At 45.2% G+C, this 18,449-nt stretch overlaps 1 protein-coding gene across 1 annotated transcript in view; it reads left to right on the top strand.

Moving 5' to 3' along the window:
• The first annotated feature begins 475 nt into the window (after nt 1–475).
• Nucleotides 476–18,449, top strand: part of PISD (phosphatidylserine decarboxylase) — a 61,976-nt gene continuing 44,002 nt past the window's right edge. The window contains exons 1-2 of the mRNA XM_083373918.1: nt 476–637; nt 6,876–6,955. Coding sequence (XP_083230044.1) covers nt 597–637; nt 6,876–6,955 — 121 coding nt within the window. The 5' untranslated portion in view covers nt 476–596. The remainder of the gene's footprint in view (nt 638–6,875; nt 6,956–18,449) is intronic.

The raw sequence follows: 18,449 nt of genomic DNA, 5'->3' as shown, positions 1-18,449 counted from the left end.
TTATAAAAATAATAAAGAGGGGATATACACGAATAAAATAATGTAATAAATACATAAATAAATGGGGTCCTACCAGCATCCCATTTGCAGGTGGATCTGTGTGAAAAAGCACTAAAACTGTATATATATATATATATTTTAAAAAACGTAATTGGGGACATGGTTATCTATCAGCAGAGGCCCTCACTTACTTCAAAGAGGCCCTCACATCACACACGTTATTTATGACATATTTATAACTATGTCATAAATAACTATCTCATATATATATATATTTATGTCTGTGCGTGTGTAGCCATAACCATATAACTAACTCTGTGTGTGTGTGTGTGTGTGTGTGTGTGTGTGTTTTAGCGACGGGCAGGAAGGGGGCCCTTCCACACCGCAGCCCCTCAGGCTGAGGAAGATGGGCGTTGTGATCCGGCGGCGAGGGGCGTGGCTCCAGCCGCGGCGGCCCTCTTCGGCGCGGCCTACCCCACGGGGCGGGCGTGAGGAGGCGGCGGCGGCGGCGCCCGGAGCGCGGCCACCCTCAGCCTGGCACTGGCGGCGGCGGCGGCGGCGGCGCGAGAGGTCGCGGGCTCCTCAGCGGTGGCAAGATGGCGGCGGCGGCGGCGGCGGCGCGGGCGGCCGGCAGCAGGTACCGGGGGCTGCTCGGGGCGGAGGGCCCGGCGGCGTGAGGAAGCCCGGCTCGGGCGCAGGTCGTGGGAAGCCGGCCTTGGGGTGGGGAAAATAGCAGCGGGGTCTCGGGCTCCGCCGAGGACGCGTCGGGTCGCTAGAGGGGCTGACTTCGCCCGCCTGGCCCCGGGCTTGGCCCTCGGAGAACCAGCGCGACGGCGGAGCCGGCGAGTCCTCGTCCGGTGGGGCATCCCTAGAGCCGACCCTCCGACTCCGGGCGGGCCCTGCCTTTCAGACTCTCCGTAAGGACCGGCAGCACGCGAGGGACCTGCCGGAGAGGAGCGGCGGCGTGGCTTCCTTCCCGGCTCGGGGGACGCCCGAAGGAAAGCCGCCTCCTTCAACCTTGGCTACTTCCATTCGAGTGGACTTCAACTCCCAGAATTCTCTTGCCACTGTAGCCTGATGAAGAATTCTGGGAGTTGAAGTCCACCAGCCTGAAAGTAGCCAAAGTTTTTCAACAAATTTGCCCAGTTAGCCCTAGGCCAGTGGTAGGCAACCTTGGCTCTTTTGCGGACCTCAACTCCCAGAATTCCTGAGCCAGCATGGGTCAGCTTGGAAACCTCTGCCTTTCCCCTCAGCTTGGCTGGCTCAGAAATTCTGGGTGTTGAAGTCCACTAGTCATAAAAGAGCCAAGGTTGCCTTTCCCTGCCCTAGGCCTTCAAAGAATGAAAACTGAACACAGCTCGATTATTCTTTGTCACTTGTCTGAAATGATATAGGTTCTCCTGCTTGAGTAGGGGGCTGGACTAGAAGACCTCCATGGCCCCTTCCAGCTCTATTCTATTCTTGTAGCGGGTGGCAGGCATGTCAGAGAAGCCAGGGCCCGGACTGTGTGGTGGGGCTGCCCTCTTTTCCGTGGATACACCTGGCCAAGGTGCCACTTTATGCAAATGAAACTTACAAGCGGGTCTTGCCTGCTGGTGAGGTTACCTTGAGACTTGGCAAATGGCCTCTGATTTTATCTGTTTCTTTAGTCTTTACACCTCCTGCTTTTCTGGCTTGTGGCAAGAATTGAAAACAACATTTTGCTGTGCCAATGACACACATCTTAGAACCCCCCTTTTAATTACACATCGGGCCTACTTGACCCCCTTCTACATATAGGTGCTGGTTAGTTGCCAAAAGTGACTTCGTTTCTCTGAATGAGGTCAAATTCTGTTTTGCTAGATTTTTGATGTTGATTCCTGGCCACTGCCTGAGCTACTGTAGTTCCTGGGGTTTTCTGGGCGAGTTTTCAGTAGTCGTGGTTTGCCATTGCCTCCTTCCTAGGGCTGAGGGACTACCCAAGGTCACCCAGCTGGCTATCATGCCTAAGGAAGGACTAGAACTGATGGTCCCCGTGCTACCAGATCGGTGCCTTAAACTGGCTCTTAGACCAATTTCTGGTTTATTTTATTTTATTATTTTTATTTTTTTATTTTAATTCCATTTATATCCCGCCCTTCTCCGAAGACTCAGGGCGGTTTACAAGCTTAGCAGTAGCCTTCATTCTATGTATATGCCTGCTTATTAGGGCTTTCACACACACCCCAAGCGGCATTATTACAAAGTCAGCTTAATTGCCCCCAACAATCTGGGTCCTCATTTTACCTACCTCGGAAGGATGGAAGGCTGAGTCAACCTTGAGCCTGGTGGGACGCGAACCTGCACTAATTGCAGGCAGCTGGTGTTACTTAAGGAGGCATTAGCTCACTGCTCCACCAAGGCTGTTTACTCTGTAGGTTTTCTTGTTTAAAAGACAGCAGCTGATATTTAACATCAATACTAAAACCAAAAGACTTGAAAGTTTTTGTAATGTTCTAAACATCAAAGTTGGGATAGAGGCAAACAGAACTTGCCAGACAGCAAAGCAGCAGAAAAAATTCGCTCCCCGAGAAAGATCTGTTGCTGGGAGAGTGGGATCTTCAAAGCAGCATCTCCTGCAGGTCTTCCTGGCTAGACAGATCCATAGCAGGCTCCTCATCAGGCTGGGCTTTAAAAATCAGCGTCAACACTTAAAGGGGTACCTGGAAAGTAATTGGCAAATGGGGCAGATCTTTCCAGGTGGGTCTCATACAAACCCCATATCTAGCATATGTTAGTAATCTATCTGCTTCATTGGCATCAACCGCCATTTCTGGACTCTTTTTCAAGACGGTCCCATGTAGAGCATATTGGATTGTGAACGTCTGTTGCCAAATCCAAGTAGTTTAGCCGTGGTCACAGCTGACACAGGACATATATAATTGTGCAAGTCAGCAAAAGCTGAAAGCCCAGGAGGCATGTTCCCATGGAAAGCTATATTGTTTGGGCAGAACGCAATCACCTTAAGTAAAGTTAATGAACTACTAACCTTAGAGGCCAGTTTTTGGCTCCCCAGAAAAACCTCAGTCAAGTGATTCAATTCAGTTTAAATGCAATTAAACCTAATTGCAGTTCGTCTTCCTTTATTCACCCATTTCCAAACAGATGTCTTTAAGGATACTGACTACTTGAGAAGTCAGGATACTCAAGAATCCGACTGCAATTTGGGTACTGTTGGAATTTCAGGGCAGATCTCCAAATTATATCCGCTACTAGTTTCACCTGGTTTGCTAAATAGCGGGTGTGTGGTGTGTGTGTGTGGTGTGGTGGTGGTGGGGGGGAGCCGTACAACATGCCAGTCACTGAAAGGTCCAGGAGAACTAAGTTGGACTTTTCATCCCTGATCCAGATGTGACTGGGAGGAAAAAAATTCTGGGTACAAGGTGGGACTAGTCTGAATTAGAGGAGGGGGTGTGACTCAGCTTTGAACTGCAGTGCCCTGAGTTGTGATTGTACTGGCAGAACAGTCTCTTGTACAGAGCTACGCCACCTGGAAACCTTGTGCCTCTTTAAATGCCTTCCTCTTGATGCATTCATGTGTCTCAGTCAAAATGTCAGCCAGAAATGAGCGAATGCAGCCTGAGAAAGCCCCTGCCACAATCACTCCTATCTCTTCAGCCCAAATCTTAGGCTTCTGGAATATGAACAAGATTTATAGGCTTTTTATAAGCTTTAGGTTTGGAAGACGTGGACAGCCCAAGACTGTTTGAAGGCACACCTGTGGCACATGAGAAGACCTGCCTTTCTTGTTTGGAGTATGAGGGAAAGGGCTGAAGTACCAATAAAGGAGAATATTTGTAGCTCCTTTGTGCCTCCCCAGCTGGACTACTAAGGCCATTGAAGGCTATGTTATTCCAGCATGTTATACTTCTGTTTTAACATTGCCTTGCTTATTTTTTGGAGGGAGGCTACATATTTTCTTTTCTGTAGGAAGATGGGCATAATAAGGTATATAGGTGCTTCAGAGTGTAAGAGGAACATTCAGATCGTCCTCCTGTGTGTGCATATGTATATACATTCACGTACTATCATATACTTTATATATTATCTGTGGACCTAATGTGGGTTTTTTATCTGGGTGTCCAAGCTGTCCTCCATTGTCTCATCTCCTCCCAGGTGAGCAGGGCTGCATGGAGGGGAGGGTCCTTCACCAGGACAGGAGGATTGGCTCTCTAGGCATTCTGAACACCCAGTGCTGCCAGTTGGTGGGGGGAGATGCCAAAAGGGAAAGTGACACACACACCTCTGGCCATCCTTGCAAGGGAAATCATCTGTGTGAATACGTGGCAGGTCAACTCAAACATTTCCATCTGTTGGGGGTCTGCTGAACAGACTCAGTTGCTCCTTCTGGCGCTAGTATTGTCTCATATTATGCTTTAGGACAGTGGTGGCGAACCTTTTAGAGTCCAAGTGCCCAAACTGCAACCCAAAACCCACTTATTTATCGCTGGGTGCCAGATGGGCATGGCCGTGGTGGTCATGGCAGATTGGGTGGGTGTGGCCAAGGTGGATGTGGTCACCTCAATGTTGCTCGTGGGGAGGGACACCTGTGGGGGGTGGGCAGGGTTGAGGGAGCTACAGGAGGTACTCATCCTGCAGGGTGAGGCGAGGCAGGGTGGGGGTACCATTGTGATGGGGCAAGGCAAGGGCTGTGGCAACTGCTGCCTGACACCATCGGCCCCCGCACACAGAGGCCAGCGAGCACATGGGGGCTGATGGTGTCCGTCAGTAGCCACAGCCTGCCGGCCCCTCGACAGGTGCACTCTGGTGCTCCGCAGCCCATTGCCAGCAGTTCAAGGAAGCCCCCTCTGAGATGGATGGCCGGCCGACAGCTGAGGACGCAATGCAGTGGATCGTGCCCGGGAAAAGGAGAGCATGCGAGGCCAGGAGGGATGGGATGTGTGGGGGCCAAAAGCTGACTTTGTAAAAATGCCACTTGGGGCCCCCCGAAAGCCCTAATAAGCAGGCATATACATAGAATGAAGGCTATTGCTAAGCACATTGATTTGTGCTTCTTAGATTGTAAGCCGCCCTGAGTCTTCGGAGAAGGGCGGGATATAAATGGGATAAAAAAACAAAAAACCAGCCGTGCCGGGATGCATTCAGCCACGTGGGACCTCAGCGAATTAGCAGGCGGCTGGTTGCAGAGGGAGAGTTGCCACCTCTGGGGCATGGCACGGGTGCCCACAGAGAGAGCTCTCAGTGCCCCTCTGGCACCCGTGCCATAGGTTCGCCACCACTGGTTTAGGAGATTGTAGAGACCAAGTATAAGAAACACTGCCTACAGCAGTATTTCTTATCTTGGCTGGCTGGGGAATTCTGGGAGTTGAAGTCCACATATTTTCAAGTTGCCAAGGCTGAAGAGCGCTGCCATACAGTATATGCCTTAGGGTGAGAATCAGTTCTTCAACTATTGCCTGCCCTTCATCTAGTCCTTGGAACAATGGGTGGGACCTGCTTCATGAGAAAGATTTTAATCTGACAAAATTTGGGTTCCTAGCTTTGTTTAGTGACTAAATATTTAGTACCCTACAGAGCAGCTGGAGGCTGTTGAAGTACAGATAATCCTTGAGTTTCGACCACAATTGAGCTCAAAACTTATGTTGCTAAGTAAAACATTTGTTGTGAGTTTGCCCCATTGTACGGCTTTTCTTGCCACTTCTGTTAAGTGAATCATTGCATTTGTCAAATTAATAACCCGGTTGTTAAATGAATCTGGATTCCCCCTTGACTTTGCTTGTCAGATGGTCTCAAAAACTGATCACATGATCCCAGGACACTGCAGCTGTAATAAATACGAACCACTTGCCAAGCATCTGAATTTTGATCATGTGACGGTGGGAATGCTGCAGTGGTCATAAGCCACTTTTTCCAGTGCCGTTGTAACTTTGGACGGTCACTAAATGAATTGCCGTAAGTCGAGGACTATCTGTATATGATTAAATGGAGAAAAGATGGCAACTTGTTTATACAGACCAGAGTGACAGGTGGGCCGATGTTCTTAGATACAGAGCAATATTCTCTTGTGCTTGGGTTAGAAAGAAGATGATCTGCTCTTTGGAAAAAAGACTGCAACTTCTTTGGAAACCAGGATGGGGTAGTGCAGTAATCTCCAGGTTCAAGGCCCCACCCAGCCACAGAGGCTCCCTGGGCGAGTCACAGTGTTTCAGCCCAGCCCGCCTTACAGGGTAGTTGTTATAAACACGTAGGAGAAGGGAATACTATCTTTGCTGCCTTGAGTTCTTGAATGAAAATTGTGATATAATTCTAATAAATTAATATATATGATTCCATCATTCAGAAACATCTTTAAAACTTGAATCTAGTCCAAGTGTGCAAAGTTCAATTTAATGCAATATATCTTTAAAATATGATTATATCTGAGTGTTTCACCCCTAAAATAAATTGTAATTTCAGATACTATTTTCTGAATAGTTTGTTTGAATTACCTTCCCACAAATTACACTTGTTAAGGCATGGAAACAATTTAGGGCAAAATTATATTGTGTAAATCAGGTTTCAGATGTAATTAGATTTAGGCCAAGGTTTTAAATTCACTTTGGTGTTTCTATATCCTTGAAATGTTTTACTTCCATGTGGCTCTTTTATCTTTTCACAAGCATCTCATTGCAGGCAACAATTTATCTAATACGATAGAATAAATCTTAATATAATCAACTGCTTTCAGTTACATTACATTGAAGGGTGGAGTTACATGGATGATTATAACTTTAGATAACTGAAACCTCAAACTTTTGAGTTTTATATGTTTGGTTGATCTAGGGAACATCAGTACAGAATATTGTATCAATATTACGTATAATTTGACGCGTATTTGATGTTTTTCTATTCAACAGAATTGTCTTGTGGCATGGGACCCTCCCCGTGAAGAAGACATTATTTTGGAAGCAGACCGTTTCCCAGGTCTTCCTTGCAGGTAAGTCTCCTTGAAGCTTTTGTTTGGATCTGTATTGGGAAGACATGGAGGATTCAGAGACCATAGCAAACTCATGCTATGAAATGAAAAAGAAGCCGAAAGCCAAACCTCAACGTGGTGGCAGAGTCCTTGACGGAATTCTTGCAGATAACCAATGGTGGTTGGAAAGTTCAGCCCTTTTCCCCATATACTGACTTGAGTGCTCCCATTATGCTAAGCTATAGTTTGTTTATCCAGGGTTTATCCAATAAACCAGAATAACTGGATTCACCCAACACATAACCAGACAATTCACATTATGACTTAATTCATTTAACTCATTATTTATATTTGCATGTGCACACACATGTGTATGATGCATATAGCAGTCAGGCACGTTTAAGAAAAATAGAAACGAAAACATTTTCCTTAACTTTACATTCTTGTTCATTTATATGTGTAAACTTCCAATTTCTCTGAAAATACACATTTAAATTACTTCCTTTCCACACTTCTTGCTTTTATTATTAGTCATATCAGACTTCTTTTGTATTAGATATTTAAACTATAACTAAATTTTAAACCTTCCTCTGTTGTTGTTAGTTGTGAAGTCGTGTCCGACCCATCGCGACCCCATGGACAACGTTCCTCCAGGCCTTCCTGTCCTCTATCATCTTCTGGAGTCCCTTTAGGCTCACGCCTCCTGCTTCAGTGACTCCATCCAGCCACCTCATTCTCTGTCGTCCCCTTCTTCTCTTGCCCTCAACCTTTCCCAGCATTAGGTTCTTCTCCAGTGAGTCCTTCCTTCTCATTAGGTGGCCAAAGTATTTGAGTTTCAACTTCAGGATCTGGCCTTCTAAAGAGTAGTCAGGGTTGATCTCCTCTAGGACTGACCGGTTTGATCACCTTGCAGTCCAAGGGACTCACAGGAGTCTTCTCCAGCACCATAGTTCAAAGGCTTCAATTCTTTGGCGCTCAGCCTTTCTTATGGTCCAGCTTTCACTGCCATACATTGCTACTGGGAAGACCATAGCCTTGACTATACGCACTTTTGTTGGCAGGGTGATGTCTCTGCTTTTTAGTGTGCTGCTCTAGATTTGCCATGGCTTTCCTCCCCAGGAGCAAGCGTCTTTTAATTTCTTGGCTGCAGTCCCCATCTGCAGTGATCTTGGAGCCCAGGAAAATAAAATCTGTCACTACCTCTATTTCTTCCCCATCTATTTGCCAGGAATTGAGAGGGCCGGATGCCATGATCTTGCTTTTCTTAATGTTTAGTTTCAACCCAACTTTTGCACTCTCCTTCACTCGCAACAAGAGGCTCTTTAGTTCCTCTTCACTTTCTGCCATTAGAGTGGTATCATCTGCATATCTTAGTATACAGCCTTGCCGGACTCCTTTCCCAATTTTGAATCTATCAATGGTTCTGTGTCCAGTTGTCACTGTTGCTTCTTGACCCGCGTATAGGTTTCTCAAGAGACAAATAAGATGGTCTGGTACTTCCATCTCTTTAAGAACTTGCCAGTTTGTTGTTATCCACACAATCAAATGCTTTAGCATAGTCAATGAAGCAGAAGTGGGTGTTTTTCTGGAACTCCCTAGCTTTCTCCGTGATCCAGCCTATGTTGGCAATTTGATCTCTAGTTCCTCTGCCTCTTCGAAATCCTGCCTGTACTTCTGGTAGTTCTCGATCCACATACTGCTGGAGTCTAGCTTGTAGCATTTTAAGCATAGCTTTACTAGCATGTGAAATGAGTGCAATGGTGCGATAGTTTGAACATTCTTTGGCACTGCCTTTCTTTGGAATCGGAATGTAATTGTCTTTTCCAATCCTGTGGCCACTGTTGAGTTTTCCAAATTTGCTGGCAAATTGAGTGTAGCACTTTTACTGCATCGTCTTTTAAGATTTTGAATAGCTCAGCTGGAATACTGTCTCCTCCACTAGCTTTGTTGTCGCTCAGCTTTCCTAGGGCCTACTTCACTTCACATTCTAGGATGTCTGGCTCGAGGTCAGTGACCACCTCATTGTGATTATCAGGGACGTTAAGCTCATTCTTGTATAGTTCTGTGTAATTTTTCCACCTCTTCTTAATCTGCCTCTGTTAGGTCCCTGCCATTTTGGTCCTTTATCATGCCCATTTTTGCATGAAATGTTCCCTTCATCTCGAATTTTCTTGAAAAGATCTCTGGTCCTCCCTATTCTATTGTTTTCTTCTATTTCTTTGCACAGTTCATTTAAGAAGGCATTCTTATCTCTTCTAACTATTCTCTGGAATTCTGCATTCAATTTGGCGTATCTTTCTTTTTCTCCCTTGCCTTTCGCTTCCCTCCTGTCCTCAGCCATTTGCAAAGCTTCCTCAGACAGCCATTTTGCTTTCTTGCATTTCTTTTTCTTCGGGATGGTTTTAGTTGCTACCTCTTGTACAATGTTGCAAACCTCTGTCCATAGTTCTTCAGGCACTCTATCAGATTTAATTCCTTAAATCTATTTGTCACCTCTACTGTATATTTGCCAGGGATATAATTTAGTTCATACCTGAGTGGCCTAGTGGTTTTCCCTACTTTCTTCAGTTTAAGCCTAAATTTTGCAACGAGAAGCTCATGGTCTGAGCCACAGTCAGCTCCTGGTCTTATTTTTACTGACTGTATAGAGCTTCTCCATCTTTGGCTGCAGAGCACATAGTCAATCTGATTTCTGTGTTCACCGTCTGGTGATGTCCATGTGTAGAGCCGTCTCTTGGGTTGTTGGAAAAGAGTGTTTGCTATGACCATCGTATTCTCTTGACAAAATTCTATCAGCCTGTGCCCTGCTTCATTTTGTACTCCAAGGCCAAACTTGCCTGTTATTCTGGTTATCTTTTGGCTTCCTACTTTAGCATTCCAATCCCCCATGATGATAAGGACATCATTTTTTGGTGTTAGTTCTATAAGGTGCTGTAGGGCTTCATAGAACCGGTCAATTTCATCCTCTTCAGCACCGGTGGTTGGGGCATAGACGTGGACTACTGTGATATTGAATGGTTTGCCTTGGATTCGAACTGAGATCATTCTGTCATTTTGAGGATTGTATCCCAGTATTGCTTTTCCTACTCTTTTATTGACTATGAAGGCTACTCCATTTCTTCTGAGGGATTCTTGCCCGCAGTAGTATACCTGATGACCGTCTGAATTAAATTCACCCATTCCTGTCCATTTTAGTTTGCTGATTCCTAAGATGTCGATGTTTAGTCTTGTCATCTCTTGTTTGACCACGTCCAGCTTTCCTTGATTCATGGATATTACATTCCAGGTTCCTATGGAGAAAAAATCTTTACAGCATCGGACTTTCCTTTCACCACCAGACACATCCACAGCTGAGCGTCCTTTTGGCTTTGGCCCAGTCGCTTCGTTCTTTCTGGCACTACTAGTACTAGCCCTCTGCTCTTCCCCAGTAGCATATTGGACGCCTTCCAACCTGAGGGGCTCATCTTCCAGAGTAATATCGTTTTGCCTTTTGGTACTGTCCATGGGGTTTTCATGGCAAAGATACTGGAGTGGGTTGCCATTTCCTTCTCCAGTGGATCACGTTTTGTCAGAACTCTCTGTCCGTTTTGGGTGGCTCTGCATGCCATAGCTCATAGCTTCATTGAATTACGCAAGCCCCTTCACCACAACAAGGCAGTAATCCATGAAGGGGAACCTTCCTCTAGTATATCTGAAAAGAAGCAGTCCATCTTTCATATACTTAATTTGAATTATTTCCTCAAAATTAGAATGATTATGGAATAAATTGTTACCTGTCAGCCTTGCACAATGGAATATGAGGGAACTTGAACATAGTGGTTTCAGGGACAGTGCTGCAAACGTTGGATAGCTGTGGTACTATAGGCTTTAAAACCACAGTTGACCTCATATTTTGTAAGGCCATGCTTTGTTGAATTGTGGTTTGTTGAATAAGGAACAGTTTTAAGTCACTTTCAAGTCACAGTGGTTAGGTTATCCAGCAGGCTAACCTAAAATCAAAAACATCACCTGGTGCCTTGGCACAATATGTCAGTATCGTATAGCAGAAGCAGCTGTGGACCTAATTCCTGGTCCCTGTTTGGGGAGGAGGAGTCTGAAGTGAGGCAGTCTTAGCTACCCAGGCTGGGTCTGAAGGGGAGTTGCCACAGACCATGTGAGAATGTGTCATCAAGGCCAGACCTAGTTCATCAGTCAATAATTCCGCCCCCACCCTTGCTTAAAACATCAGGCTTATGATAATTTGATCTTGGGCAAGAAGGCAGGTTCCTGTTTTGATTTTCAGTAGGGATACAAGACCTGTTTCCCCACTGAGCAGTCTGGAAAGCAGTCTGAGGTGTGTGGCTGTAGGTGGAGAGCCAGTGCCCTGGAGCTGGGAGCCAGCCGTGGAGGAAACGGGTGACCCGCGGACCCCCAGGTTCAGTGACGTTAGGTTGTGTGCCCAAAAACACACAGCAACTAATGCAGCCCTTGAAATAGGAATGAGAATCATCCAGGAAGGGGTGAGAAGCAAAACGTCTTCAAAGAAAAACAAGAAAGTCCAGTTGCCTCGTGAAAAAAGGACCCTTAGGACATCCTGGTTGACTTCTCCTGCTGGTTCTCTCAACAGCCTTCAATACCGTTGACTGCGCATCTTGTTGGGCCACTCGGAAGGGGTGGAAGTCAAGAGACAGTGCTCTGCAGTGACTCCACCCTGTCATCCCTCATTTGAATTACTGTGTTTTGTTACGTGTGATCATTCTAATTGTGGTGTTGGAAGACACTGGAGAGTCCCTTGGAGTACAAGGAGATCAAATCAGTCAATCCTAAAGGAAATCAACCCTGACTGTCCTTTAGAAGGGCAGATACTGAAGCTGAAGCTCAAATACTTTGGCCACCAAATGAGAAAAGAGGATTCCTTGTTGTTGGGGAAAATGGAAGGCCAAAGCAGAAGGGGACAGCAGAGGACGAGATGGTTAGATAGCGTCATCAACGCTGTGAACATGGCTCTGGGCAAATTCTGGGAGACGGCGGAGGACAGGGGGGCCTGGCATGCTATCAAGACTCAGACACAACCGGACTTCCGGTGGCTCCGCGGCGCCGGAGACAGCCTTCCTGGGCTGCCCGCGGCTCAGCTGTGTGATTTTTCGCCCGAAACAGCGCCGATCAGCTGTTCGGGCGAATTTGAAGCCCCCTCCTCGGGAGAAGAGGAGGGGGTGAGCCCCCAGGTAGGGGTCGAGTTCTCCGGGGCCGCCTGAGCTTGGAGCTTGGGCGGCTGAAGGATTGAACTCCCCCGTAGCCTGGGCTGCTCCCAGCTGGCTAGCGTCTCTGTTCCGGACTTTATGGAGCAGAGCCAGGCATCTGCGACCATCCCTGCTTGAAGGAGAGACTATGAAAGGAAAAGAGCAGGCAGAGCAGTACAAGAGGGAAAGATGAAGAGATGAAGAGGATTATTTTATTTTACTCTCGAGCTTGATGGACTTTGTTTAAAACTTAAAGTGAAAGTGCGTCACAATTGTAAGTAAAAGATGGCGGCTAAACCTCCCCCCAGAACTTTTCGGAGTGCTGGAAATTCTCCGGTGCAACAACAATCATTACTGCAGGCGTTGCATTCTCCCGATGTATTGACATCGAAGGATCTTGAAAAACATACCCAGTTAATTTTGGAGTCAATGGGTGTTAAATTTGTACAGATGGAGGAGAAATTGGAGAAATTGGAGCAGAGAATGGAAGAAAGGATGGAACAGAAACTCAGAGAGATGAAGGTAGACATTTTGTCCTCAGTGCATAAAGTAGCTAAATGTGTGGAGGTGCTGGATGACAAAGTGGAAGATTTGACTCAAAAGAATGCTATATTAGAAGCAAAAGTATTGGAAATTGAAGATTTAAAAGACAAAATGGATAGCGAACTGAGTCTGGCTCAATTTTACCAGATGCAGTTTGCTGTTAGAATTAGAGGCCTAAAAGAGAATATTAAGGAAGATTTAAAGCAGCTGGTTTCTGAGGCTTTTGAGGTGGTATTGAACCATCCAGCATCTGAAATAAAACAAGGCATGGACAAAGTGTTTCGTGTGAACTCGTGGATTGCTAAACAGAGAAAGTTGCCTAGAGATGTGGTGGTTTATTTTGTAAAAAGGGAAATTAGAGATGAAGTTATACAAGCTGCCTATGATACTAAAGTTGTGATTGCTGGTCAAGAAGTTTTGGTTCTAAAAGAAATTCCTCCAAAGATTTTAAAGAGAAGGAAGGACTTTATATTTCTTGTGCAAGAGCTCAAGCAAAGAGATATAAGGTTCAGATGGGAGATCCCAGCTGGGTTGAGCTTCATGTATGATGGCAAAAGGTACTGTTTGGGTACTGTGAAGCAAGCGCATGATTTTTACAACAATGTCTTAAAAGCAACCCCATCAACACTTTTGGAAGCTGCAGAGGGATCTGGAGAAGGAGAACATCAAGAGGATGAAGATGGACAGATAGACGAGAATGGTACAGGAGGAGATCAAGCTGCAACTCTTTTGGATGATCCTAGAGAACAGAGGGTGACGCGTGCTGCCTTAAAACGCTCAAAAAAGATAAAAAAATAAGACCAGTAGAAATCTATGGAACTTCCACAATATACTTACAGTCAAGTGGTAGTTGTGTTTTTAAGAGTTTTGGGATGATATGTATGGTAACAGAATCTTCAATTTGGAATTAATGGACAATTTACTACAGAGGAAGAAGAAGAAAGTTTTGTGGGTTAATGCGGGTTAATTTGTGTAAGAACTATCTATTATAGCCTATTTTGGCTAGAGAGGTTAATAGGGATAGGTGCTTGTGATGTGTAAATGAGAATATGTTTAGGTAATAGTGAATTGTGGAAGAACATAGATGGGAATGACGCTAGTTTTCTTTTATTTTAGTTCTTTATACATATTTAGTATTATTAAGGATTGGTTTACTCTATACAAGCTAGAGAGTGATGGATTTTAGAGTTTATAATTGTTAGTATATGATTGTTTATGATTGCTTTTTAGATATATACCTTGTATTTTGCTCTGGGAAGTCGGGGGGGGGGGAGGGGGGGAGGAGGGGAAGTAGGGGGGGGAGGCAGGGGAGGGAGGAGGGAGAGGGGGAGGGGGGGAGATAGGGGGAGGTAGGGAGGGGAGGAGGGAGGGGGAAGGGGGGTTTTCTAAAGGAAAACTGTATTTTAAAACTTTTCAATAAAAAAAGACTCAGACACAACCTAGTGACTGAACAACAAAACAACATTATATGAAGCTGCCCTTAGATACTACAGGGCATTTTTTACCTGCTACAAAATGTACTGCCACTCCTATTTCAGGGGCTGCACTAGTTGCTGTGTGTTTTTGGGTGCACAATCTAATGTCACTGAACCTGGGAGTCCGTGGGTCACCCGTTTCCTTCACTGCTGGCTCCCAGTTCTGCAAGTCCATGTTTCTATGGAAACATCCCAGGCACTTCAGTCAGGCAATACAGAATCTGGGCTGTCCCATTGTCTCAAGCATTAGCACTATCACAACTGCAAAATCGAATTTCATGGACTTCTCGGAGCTTATGCCAGTGACATTCCCGGCTAGAAAAGACATCCTAAGAAATATCTCCATAAGCAATCTTCCTAATTTTACCATTCGTGGATTTTGAGGCATTATATATATTTTCTGCAGACATGGATTTCAAGGCATCATCCACTGGAGGTGACAGGCCAATACATTTAAAGAAAAGAAAAAAGCATGATCATTGTTGCCAAAACAGCACATCTTGCCACGAGACTGTAATTTACCCATACTATTTCACCTTCGGCATTTACATGTACACACAAATATGTGGCAGAGCCATTGGCAAAATTTGGGACAGGCTCCCCAGAGCTAATTGTGACCTGATTCTACAGTTGGATGGTCAGGTTTCTTTCCCTCCAGTCATGTGATCATATTTTGGGTATTTGGCAGCTGGCTTTTATTTACTGCCATTTGCAGCATCCTAAATTCTTGTGACTGCAATTTTTGGCATTTCATCTCAGTTTCTGGCATTTACTTCTGGGGTCCATCAAAAATGTCTATTGAAGAAAACTGGTTTGCTTAACAACCACAGTATTCACTTTATAATCGCTACAAAAAAAGTAATAAAATCGGGCATGGTCATGTGTTTACTCTCTTAACGACCGCCAGAATTTACGACCACAATTGCAGGCTCAATTAGTGGCTTTAATCTGAGGACTACCTGTATGGCAACATATTCATGGCAGAGGTTTTTCCCCTCTGAAGCTCCTCCTTTAATAGTAGTTTTAACCACTCAGTTGTATCTGACTCTTTGGACTTGATGCCCTGTCAAGCACAGCTTCTTTCAGTTGTTGGATGTTCATCTTTGTATCAGCTTTGATGGCCAGCCAGCTCTTTCCTTGACCCTGCTTCTTGACCCACTAACCAACCCTAGCATCATTGACTTTTCCCATGAATTTGCACCATGACGTGGCCAAAGTAAATCGGATGTAGTCTTGTGATTTTGGCTTCTAGTGATGTTTTACATATGATTCAGCAGCTCCGCGTTGGCTGTTCTGGCTCTCCATGGTATACATAATGATTTACGCCAACACCACACTTCAAAGGCCTCAATTCTTCTTTGATCAGCCATTCTTAGTGTCCAACTCTCACACCTGTACATCATTAAAGGGAAGATAGATGCTCTAAGTAACCTGCTTTTTGTATCTGTATCAGTATCTCTGCTTTTCCAGATCTTGTTCGTGTTAACTATTGCAGTGCAGCCTAAGGTTATCCTGCGTTTACTTTCAGATGTACAACTGCCATCGTGAACAATTTTTGATCCAAGGAAGATAAATTCTCGAACTAATTTCATTTCCTCGTTGATTTTAAACATCTCATGTCCCTTTGCAGCTGCTGTCGTTATCTTTGTTTTCCTGAAGTTAAGAATGAATCCTATTTTTCTACTTTCATCCTTGATTTTCCAGATCATTTTTTTCCAGGTCTTGCTTAGTTTCAGCAAATAGTGTTGCATCATCTGCATACATTACATTATTTATGGTTCTTTCCCCAACAACATCAGTCAGTTCCAGATCTAATTTCCACACAATCACTTCAGCATATGGGTTGAACAAAAATGGTGATAAAATGCATGCCTGTCTAACTTTCTTACCCCTTTTGTTTCTGGCATGAACATACTTCCCAGCAGTTTCCATGATGTTACCTTGGATCTCTCACTTCTGTTCATTTGTAGTTTCAGTGGTTCTTCTTCCGTGGCATATATATATATGAGGTGCGGTTCATATTGAGATTACTTTTTTACTTGAGATTAATTGATGACATTTTCATCATCTGTGTTGCTGTTAGCTGCGAAGTCGTGTCCAACCCATCGCGACCCCATGGACAACGTTCCTCCAGGCCTTCCTGTCCTCTACCATCTTCTGGAGTCCATTTAAGCTCACGCCTCCTGCTTCAGTGACTCCATCCAGCCACCTCATTCTCTGTCGTCCCCTTCTTCTCTTGGCCTCCATCTTTCCCAGCATTAGGCTCTTCTCCAGTGAGTCCTTCCTTCTCATTAGGTGGCCAAAGGATTTGAGTTTCAGCTTCAGGATCTGGCCTTCTAAAGAGCAGTCAGGGTTGATCTCCTCTAGGACTGACCAGTTTGATCGCCTTGCAGTCCAAGGGACTCGCAGGAGTCTTCTCCAGCACCACAGTTCAAAGGCCTCAATTCTTTGGCGCTCAGCCTTTCTTATGGTCCAGCTTTCACTGCCATACATTGCAACTGGGAAGACCATAGCCTTGACTATACGCACTTTTGTTGACAGGGTGATGTCTCTGCTTTTTAGTGTGCTGCCTAGATTTGCCATGGCTTTCCTCCCCAGGAGCAAGCATCTTTTAATTTCTTGGCTACAGTCCCCATCTGCAGTGATCTTGGAGCCCAGGAAAATAAAATCTGTCACTACCTCCATTTCTTCCCCATCTATTTGCCAGGAATTGAGAGGGCCGGATGCCATGATCTTGGTTTTCTTAATGTTAAGTTTCAACCCAACTTTTGCACTCTCCTTCTTCACCCGCAACAAGAGGCTCTTTAGTTCTTCTTCACTTTCTGCCATTAGAGTGGTATTATCATCTGTATAATAATCCAATTCCATAAGGACATCAAAAACTTCCACCTCACCCATCATCACCTTGAGCCTAAACCGAAGTGCAGAACATCCTTGATGCCCCTGTGCAATGCCATAATGACACATCAACTGCAGAATGCCACGGGTGCTGTATGCTTCCAGCTTTCACCCAGCAGGCACCAGCAAGTCTCTCATCTCTGACCAAGCTCTCTGCTAAAAGCACATTTCTTCTGGTCTGCTTGACAGAGATGGAAGCAGGTGTTCAGGAAACTAAATTACCCCTTCAGTGAAATCTACAAACAAATCCATGGAGCCCAATGAATTCTCAGGGAGGCTCTGTTAAAAACAGATCAAAAGGATTCAAGCAGTCTTAAAAGACCTCAACAAACAAGGCAATTTTAACACGTTACAGTTTTTAATTGTTCATTTGCTTACAATCAGTCTCACACAAAACCTGCTTCTGCACAACCAACCCATTTTCCCTGTCCTCCCTGCCACCTTCCCCCAATTTAAATGCTACACCAGACTAGTCATTCCGCGCCTCTGACGACTTAAGTTGCAGCTTAAGAAAACTGATACCTTTTTAATAAAAATTGCTACTCAGAAAAGGGGCCGCTGGACTCCCAATTTTTTGGCCATCGTGGACTAACATGGCTCTCCTCCTGCACCATCTCGGTGAAGAAGTGACGGGATATTTGTTAGATTTGTCTCTCGCCTGCTCTGCGGGCGTAAGGCAGCTTATGGGAATCTCCCTGTGGTGGAGCTGGGCTGAGAGACAGAGAATGGCTCAGAATCCTGCAGGGAGCTTCCATGGACCAGGCCCAGCTCCATTGTGCTCTGTTGCCATTGGCCAATCAATCAGACTGTCTTTCTCTTCAGCTCAGTCAGCGCATCTCAACTGGGCTCTGGATGCTGAAGGAAATTCACATTCAGCTGCGTGTCCCAAGTTCTGAAATGCTGTTAGCGAACAGTTCCATAGCAGGAACTGTCCAGCAGGAGGCAGCAGAGCCAAAGGAGGTTATTCTGAAGCCTTAATGAGAGAGGTGGCATGGCAATTCCTCCCCTTTGCAAAGAGCAGAAGGTAGGCTGGGTTTTTGGGTTAGATATTTGCACGGTTGGCAATTTCCATGGTAGCCAAACTGCACAAAAGATGTAAGGGGCTGAGATTTAAGGACACCTTAAAGACAAACACATTCTTCTTTAAAATGGACCAAAGCGCTTGCACGTACTGTTTTATACTGGTGAACTGATTTTATGTTCAGTCTGCATTCCTTCATTTGTCGTTCAATAATAATAATAATAAGTTGGAAGGGACCTTGGAGGTCATCTAGTCCAACCCCCTGCTCAGGCAGGAAACCATACCATTTCAGACAAGTGGCTGGCCAGTCTCTTCTTAAAAACCTCCAGTGTTGGAGCATTCACCACCTCTGGAGGCAA

Source organism: Vipera ursinii (genome assembly GCF_947247035.1).
Source record: "Vipera ursinii genome assembly, chromosome: 14".
In the NCBI taxonomy this organism is placed as follows: Eukaryota; Metazoa; Chordata; class Lepidosauria; order Squamata; family Viperidae; genus Vipera; species Vipera ursinii.
The sequence above is the reverse complement of the archived record's forward strand: the minus strand, read 5'-3'. Positions and strand labels throughout refer to the sequence as shown.